Source organism: Plecotus auritus (assembly GCF_963455305.1).
Source record: "Plecotus auritus genome assembly, chromosome: X".
Lineage (NCBI taxonomy): Eukaryota > Metazoa > Chordata > Mammalia > Chiroptera > Vespertilionidae > Plecotus > Plecotus auritus.
In genome coordinates, this window is record NC_137784.1 from 47,699,921 (window position 1) to 47,708,939 (window position 9,019).

Here is a 9,019-nt window from a genome sequence, read left to right on the forward strand (position 1 = left end):
TAGAAGACTACATAGGAAGCAAAATAGCAGACATATGCCGAAGCAATGCCTTTACCAATACAGCTCCTAGGGCAATAGAAATTAAGGATAAAATAAAGAAATTGGACAACATCAAAATAAAAAGCTTCTGCACAGTAAAAGAAACCATCAACAAAACAACAAGAAAGCCCACTGCATGCGAGAACGTATTTCCCAATGTTATCTCCAATAAGTGTTTAATCTCCAACATTTGCAGGGAATTCATACAACTTAACAAAAGGAAGATAAACAACCCAATCAAAAAATGGGCAAAAGACCTAAATAGACACTTTTCAAAAGAGGACATACAGAAGGCCAAGAAACATATGAAAACATGTTCAGTCACTAATCATGAGAGAGATGCAAATCAAAACAACAATGAGGTACCATCTCACACCTTTCAGAATGGCTATCATCAACAAATCAGCAAACAACAACTGCTGGCGAGGATGTGGAGAAAAAGGAACCCTCTTGCACTGCTGGTGGGAATGCAGACTGGTGCATCCACTGTGGAGACCAGTATGGTGTTTCCTCAAAAAATTAAAAACGGAACTTCCAAAAAATAAATTAAAAATAAATAAATAAAAATGGAACTTCCATTTGACCCAGTAGTCACACTTCTAGGAATGTATCCCCAGATAACAGAAACACAAATCAGAAAAGAATATATGAACCCCTATGTTCATAGCCGCACAATTTACCATTTGGAACCAGCCTAAGTGCCTATCAGTAGATGAGTGTATTAAAAAACAAACAAACTGTGGTACCTCTACACAATGGAATTTTATGCTGCTGTAAAAAAGAAGGCATTCTTGCCATTGGCAACAGCATGGATGGAACTAGAGAGCATTATGCTAAATGAAATCAGCCAGTCAGCGAAAGATAAATATCACATGATCTCACTCATTTGTGGAATATAATGAACATAAACTGATGAACAAAAATAGAACAAGAGACACAGATGCATCAAACAGACTGTACAATCCATGAGGGAAGATGGGGGGTGAGGGGATAAGAGATCAACCAAAACACTTGTATGCATGCATATGAGCACAACCAATGGATACATAGTGTAGGGAGGGTGAGGGCTTGTGCTTGTGGGGAGGGGGTGGCGGGGGAGAGGTCAATGGGTAAAAAAGGAGACTCATGTAATACTTTAAACAACAAAGAATTTTTTAAAAAGAGCCAATCACAAATCCTGGAAATGAAGCATGAAATTAAGGAGTTTAGGAGTGAACTACCGAGCATAGGAAACAGAGTTGAACAGAAGGATGAAAGAATTAGTGGCATTGAATATAAGAATCTAGAAATGATGCAGAGGAAAGTAGAGAGAGAGACCTGAGCATTGATCTAAAAATGAAAGAGCTCTACAAAAACTATCTGACTGCATCAGAAAAAAAAGTTAAATAATAGGCATACCAGAAGAAGAGAGGGAGAAAGTAACAGAGAGCCTATTCAAACAAATAGTAAATGAGAACTTCCCAAACCTGTGGGAAAAAACTATATACTCATCCATGAAGCAAACAGAATACCTAGTTACCTCAATACAAAAAGGCCTTCTCAAAGGCACTTGCATTAAAACTGCAAATTTAATGACAAAGGCAAAGTTCTCAAAGATGCCCACGGAAAAGAAGGAAGTGACCTGCAAAGGAAAATCCATCAGAATATTATCTGCCTTATCAGCAGAAACTCTACAAGCCAGAAGAAAGTAGAACCAAATATTCAAACAACTGGAAGAGAGAAATACCAGTCACCAATAATATATCCAGTAAAATTATATTTTAAATATGAAGGAGAAATAAAGATTTTCCTATAGATACAAAAGCTGAGGGATTTAATCACCAGAAAACCTCCACTACAAGAAATATTCAAGGGACTTATTCTACCTGAAACAAAGAACATAAAGTCACAACACAATGAGCAACATCACCAAAAAAACTTACAGAATTAACATGGATAACTTGTAAAAACAAAAACATACAAGGGGAACAGGTAAAGGTTTGAACTGGCAAAGGAGGATGAAGATCAGACACACTCAAAAGGAAAAAAAAGCTACTGTATATATGCAACTTTATTTTTCATAAACCTAATGGCAATCACACACAAAAACTCCAAGGTTAAAACACGTAGCATAAAAAAAGAGGAAAGAAGTATAGACTACCACAAAACAAAAACAACAGACAGAAACACAAAGGAAAAGAATGAATGGAAGCAGTTTTTTCCCAGAAAACAAAAGATAAAATGGCTATAGGAAATGGACTGAATTCACAAATAAAGAGGCAGAAAGTATCAGATTGGGTCAAAAAATTAAATCCTACCATATGCTGCATTCAAGAGACACATCCAAGCTGCAAAGACAAAGATAGTTTCAAAGTGAAAGAGTGGGAAATGATTTTCCAAGCAAATATCTACAGAAAAGCAGATGAAACCATACTTATATCTGACAAAAATAGATCTCAAGATAAAAAAGATGGACACTTTATAATGATAAAGGGGATACTACATCAAGAAAACATAATACTGCCCTGGCCAGTGTAGCTAAGTGGATAGAACATCGGCCCGTGGAGCAAAGGGTCACAGGTTCAATTCACAGACAAGGGCATGTACCTGAGTTGCAGGTTCAATCCCTGGCCCAGTCAAGTTGTATGCAGGAGGCAACCAATCTATGTATCTCCCTCACAACTATGTTTCTCCCTCTTCCCCTCCTCCATTCCACTTTCACTAAAAATCAATGAAACAAATCCAAGATGGCTGCCAATGGGACAGCAGGTTGCAAGATAGTTTGTGAGTGAGAGAATGAAAGGAGAGTGCATGGACGTGCGGGGAGTGTCTGTATTTGAGAGAGAGACAGACATCTATATTCCACAGGACTATTGGGGACTGGCAGACTGGGCTCCCCTGGCCGGGCAGCCTCTATTGCTGCTGAAATCTCTCCTAGAGCAGCTGGCTCTGCCACAAATATTACACCATCTTGAAGGGGAGAGCAGCTGTGATCAGAAGCCCAGCCTTACCTTCAACTGAGGAGACCTCGGATACATCCCGGGACCCTACAACCACAATGCCCAGGGACCAGCTGCCTCAGCTATGAACCCATGAACACTGGGACTCCAGCCTCCCCAACCACAGGCACCTAAAAAGTGTGTCCAGGGGGAGACAAAGCAGCACCGAATATGCAGACGGGCCCTGCGCCTTCTCACAGAGCAGACGGAAGGAATAGCTGAATCAAACAACACCCACCCAGAATTGGCAATTAAACACAGCTGGTCAGGCAATCTGTGGAGAGAAAGGTCAGATATTGCCTAGAGCCGTGGTTTGCAGCTCTGTTGACTAATGAGTTTGCCTACCACTGGACAAGACTAAATGTTACTGTGTAGTTGGAAGCTGTGAGGATTAGGCAATTGTGGCATATTGTGTGCAAAGAGGTAAAGGGTAGTGGTCAGCAAACTCATTAGTCAACAGAGCGGCAAACCGTGGCTCACGAGCCACATGTGGCTTGCGAGCCGCGGTTTGCCAACCACAGGCCTAGAGAAAGGTGAGATCTGGGATCCAGGCTGGAGGGAGAAACGCATGCAGCAGGGACTAGAATTTCAGAGGAAGACTGCGCCCCACAAAATTCGTGGCTGTTGGGGTCAGTGTAGCCCTCAAATGTGGAAGGGGGTCCACAGGGCTGCTGAAAGAAGGGGACTCTAGATATTAGCCTACAGCTGGGCTGGGGCCAGAAAGGCAGCCTGAATTTCTATACCTCCTGCACAGTGCCAGGAGAAAAAGACATGAGTCTGCGCACTTCCTTTGGCTTTTTTCCTTTTTAACTCCTTGCGTTTGCTTGCTAAGTCCAGTACATAGGATCTTCCAATTAAAAACACTCACCAAGACTTCAGGGGAAAGCTGTTTTTGTGGAAACTGGGGATCAGAGCGGGGAGAGATGAACAGGAAACCAGCTCTGGGGCAGTCTGTCCCTCCAAACCAGTATTAAGTGCAGCAGGAAAAAAAAAAACTAAACACTGGGTAGAGGAGCCTTTAAGCCCTAGATATTAATACAGAAACACTGCTACCCAGGGGTTGTATCAGAAATTTTCTCTTGTGTAAATACAACTAAAGGCAGGCTGAGAAACAAAGGGAGCAGAGAGATCCTGCCTGCTTGAAAACAGGATTGTGGCTATGACACAGAGGAGCAGTGGATTGAAGGGAACTTCAATACTGTGCTGACTACTTGACAGGAAACAGACGTGCCAAGCAGAACAGTAGAGGAAGTGAACAACCTTCACTACTTCACTTTTTTATTTTTTATCTTTTACTTAAGAAACCAAATTTTTTTCTCACTTGATTTTACTTTTATTATTATTTCCCTACCTTATCCATGACTATTAATAACTAGAGGCCTGGTGCACAAAATTCGTGCATGGGGGGGGGGGTGTCCCTCAGCCCAGCCTGCACCCTCTCCAATCTGGGACCCCTCGAGGGATGTCCAACTGCCCATTTAGGCCCGATCCTGGTGGGACATCTAACATCTCTCTCACAATCCAGGACTGCTGGCTCCCAACTGCTCGCCTGCCTGCCTGCCTGCCTGCCCCTAACTGCTTCTGCCTGCCAGCCTGATCACCCCTTCACCACTCCCCTGCCAGCCTGATCAACACCTAACTGCTCCCCTGCTGGTCCAATTGCCCCTAACTGCCCTTCCCTGCCGGCCTGGGTCCCACCCAACTGCCCTCCCCTGCAGGCCCGGTCACACCTAACTGCCCTCCCCTGCAGGCCTGGTCATCTGCAACTGCCCTCCCCTGTAGGCCTGAGTCCCCCCCAACTGCCCTCCCCTGAAGGCCTGTTCGCTCCCAACCGCCCTTCCCTGCAGGCCTGGGTCCCCCCCAACTGTCCTCCCTTGCAGACCCGGTCAACCCTAACTGCCCTCCTCTGATGCCCAGGTGACCCCTAACTGCCCTCCCCTGCAGTCTTTGGTCCCCCCCAACTGTCCTCCCCTGCAGGCCTGATTGCCCTCAACTGCCCTCCCTTGCAGTCCTGGTCCCTCCCAACTTCCCTCCCTTGATGGCCTGATCGCCCACAACTGCCCTCCCTGCTGGCCATCTTGTGGTGGCCATCTTGTGTCCACATGGGGGTGGCCATCTTTGACCACATGGGGGCGGCTATCTTATGTGTTGGAGTGATGGTCAATTTGCATATTACCTCTTTATCATATAGGATTATATTTTTATTTTAAATTAGTATTATTACTACTATTATTTTACCTTTTTAAAGTTTTGTTTTATTTTTATTTATTTTATTTTAGAATTAGTGTTCTACATTTTATTTTCATTTTTATTTTAGCATTATTTTATTCTATCTCAATTTTTCCTTTATGCCAACACTTTCTTCTTCACTTTTCCCCTTTATCATCCTGTTTCTCTTACCCTGTTCCTGCTTTAGTTTTTCTCTATCCTTTCTTTTTACTCCCTGTTAAAAATTGATCTTACTCCCATATCTAACTTCCTCTCCCCTGCTCCAAGTATGTACACACTTCTCTCTTCTCTTTCTTCACTATCCAAAATTTTTGTTCTTATTCCTCCTTTTTTTTCTTTTTCCTTTTTCTTTCTTTCTGTCTTCTTATTGTTGTTTGATTGATTGTTGGTTAGTTTGTTTTTTCTTCTTTTTTTACTTCTTTTTTTCCTCTCCTCACTTGTTCTCCTTTTCTACTAATAGCTTAGTTAATTCCAATCACCAACTCAGGCCTATCTACTCTCTATTCTCCTTTTCCAATAGTAAAGGAATACATAGATAGATAGATTAAAGAAAGGGCAAAATTTTATATATATATATATATATATATATATATATATATATATATATATATATATATATATATATATTAGAGGCCTGGTGCATAAAATTCATGCACACCCCCCCACTGGGGATGTGTCCCTCAGCCCGGATTGCACCCTTTCCAATCTGGGACCCCTGGCTCCTGACCACTCACCTGCCTGCCTGCTTGATTGCCCTCTAACTGCTCCCCTGCCAGCCTGATCGTCCCCAACTGCCCTCCCCTGCCAGCCCAATCACCCCTAATTGCCCTCCCCTGCCAGCCCAATCACCCACAACTGCCTTCCCCTGCTGACCTGATTGCCCACAACTGCCCACCCCTGCCAACCCAAGCATTTAATCCATTTACGTTTAATGTTATTATCGATAGGTACTTGTTTGTAGCCATTTCTGTACTTCATGCCTCTGTTCCTTCCGCCCTTTCTATTTCTTCTTTTTATAGCATTCCCTTTAGTATGTATTACATTGCTGGCTTGGCAGTGATAAACTCCCTTAGCCTTTTTTTGTCTGTGAAGCCCCTGATTTCCCCTTCAATTTTGATTGATAGTCTTGCTGGAAAGTGTATTCTTCGATTCAGTCCTTTGCTTTGCATCACTTTGTATACTTCATTCCATTCCTTTCTAGCTTTATATGTTTTTGTCATTTGATAATCTGATGGGGGATATTTTGTAGGTAACTCTCTGTCTCTCTCTTGCAGCCTTTAAGATTCTCCCTGTCGTTAACATTTACCATTGTAATTATGACATGTCCTGGTGTGGGTCTTTTGGGATTCATCTTGCTTGGGACTCTCTGTACTTGTGTGACTTTTTTTTAAATATATTTTATTGATTCATTACAGAGAGGGAGAGGGAGAGAGAGTTAGAAACATTGATGAGAGAGAAACATCAATCAGCTGCCTCCTGCACACCCCCCACTGGGGATGTGCCTGCAACCAAGGTACATGCTCCTGACCGGAATTGAACCTGGGACCCCCCAGTCTGCAGGCTGACACTCTATCCACTGAGCCAAACCAGTTAGAGCTTGTGTGACTTTTTTCTTCGCCATATCAGGGAAGTTTTCTGTCATTATTTCTTGCAATAGATTCTCTAAACCTTGCTGCTCTTCTTGTCCTTCTGGCACCCCTATTATATATACGTTATTTGTTTCATTTTATCCCAAAGCTCCCTTAGGCTCTCCTCCTGATTTTTATTTTTTTTCTCCAGTGGCTGTTCAGATTGGGCTTGTTTCTCTACCTTATCTTCTAACTCACTAATTCGGTCTTCTGCTTCTTCTAGTCTACTGTTGAAACCTTCCATAGTGTTTTTTATTGTAGTTATATCACTTTTGATTTCTTCCTGGTTTTTGCATAGGTTGTTGATTTTCTCATCCATCTGGTGTATGAACTGTACGACTATTACTCTGATTTCTTTTTCTGACATGTTACACGCTTTCTTTTTACTTATTTCCTTTCTTGGCAATTTCCTTTCCTCTGGGGATTATTTCGTTGTCTCCCCATTCTAGCTATCACCAGAAGGTCCAAACACCGAGTTGCGGGGTCCTGAGCTGTGTGCAGTGGGAGTGTCACACCACCTGAGTGTCACTGAAGAGCTCTGACACCAAGACTTGTGGTTGCCATGGGTTGGTGGGAACCACACGTCCTGAGAATCAGAGTCACCATTGCTCAGTGTGGCCTCATGCGCTCACCTAGAATCTGGGTCCCTGCATGTGCCACGCTGAGAAAGAGTCCCTGCTGGCATGTGCCAAAAATCAGATTCCCCTAGTGCACACCAGGAGTCAGAGTTCTTGTGTGCATTCACCAAGAATTGAGTATCAGAGTCTCTGTTGTTTGGTGTGGCCTTGCACCGAGAATCAGTGTCCCTGTGTGTGTGTGTAATGAGAATTGGAGTTACTGGAACTCAGTGTGTGTGCATTGAGGACCCAGCCCCTCAAGCAGACTGGGGACCCTGATTCTACACACACACACAAGGGGACTCTGTTTCTCATCGGTGGTCAAGTCACTGGTGCTCAGTGTGGCCTCTTGCATGGAGAATCACGGTCCCCAGTCTGCTTGGGGGGCTGGGTTACACAGCTGCCCTGTATCAGTGGGAGGCCCACTCCTGCGCCACAGGAAACAGACTTCCCATGTCCTCACACCCAGAATCACAGCCTCCCTGTGTCAGCGGGAGGCCTGCTTACGGGCCATGGGAAACAGATTTCCTGTGTGTACACATGCCCAGAGTCAAAGTTAAGTCGCACCACTACCCTGTGTCAGTGGGAGGCCTGGTCACGCAGCACAGGTCTAGCAGGTCCTATGCCGCTGCAATGGCTGGCAGGGAGGGGGATGGGCTCTGTGACTGACATAAATCTGCAGCCAGGATGCCTGGAGTCTTGGTGTCCGTGGGTCTGCAGCTATGGTAGCAGGTCTTTATCTTGAGTGTCTGTAGGGTCCTGGTTTGTGTCTGAGACCAAATTGAGTGGTGGTGAGGCTAGGATCCTAGTCAGAAGCAGTTCTGCTCTTCAAGATGGCGTGGTTTCTTTGCCAGTGTTGGCTGCCCCCAAGTGTTTGTGGTGGCAGCAGGGTTTAGCAGTCTAAGACTGCCCAGTCCAGCAGCCCCCTGCCAAAAGACCTGCAGGATCTAACTGTCCCTAGCTCACACACACACACACACACACATACCACTCATGTCCGCACACTCCTCTATCACTCCCTCACTCTCTCACACACTCTCCCTCCCTGCCTTCTTGCTGGTCGCCATCTTTCTCAACAATAAAGATTTTTTAAAGAAAAAAAGAGATAGGAATCAAATAAATATATACAGAAATGAAAAAAATAAAAGTAACAGCTGACATCACAGAAATACAAATGATTATAAGAAAATATTATTGAGGATAAACCAAGATGGCGGCATAAGTAAACACCTATACTGCTGCCTCGCACAACAATTTCAAAACTGCAACTGGAAGACAGAGCGGACATCGTCCAGAACCACCAGAAAGCTGGCTGAGTGGAAATTCTACAACTAGAAGGAAAGATAAAAGGACACTGAGACCCAGAGGAGCTGTGGAGGACAGAGGTGTGGAGACTCGCACTTGGAAAGGGTGGGCAGCTGAATACGCGGCTTGCTTATTCGCGCCTTGTGCAGAGAGGGCGGGCAGCAAGCACGCGGCTAGCTTTCTCATTCAGGAGGGACACAAAACATCCCGACTGCACTGAAAT

General features: G+C 44.2%; 1 protein-coding gene across 1 annotated transcript in view; it reads right to left on the reverse strand.

Moving 5' to 3' along the window:
- Positions 1-1,900: 1,900 nt before the first annotated feature.
- Positions 1,901-9,019, reverse strand: part of LOC308240117 (uncharacterized protein) — a gene marked incomplete at both ends in the record, with an annotated part of 32,929 nt that continues 25,810 nt past the window's right edge. The window contains 2 exons of the mRNA XM_080653079.1: positions 1,901-1,904; positions 2,337-2,366. Coding sequence (XP_080509205.1) covers positions 1,901-1,904; positions 2,337-2,366 — 34 coding nt within the window. The remainder of the gene's footprint in view (positions 1,905-2,336; positions 2,367-9,019) is intronic.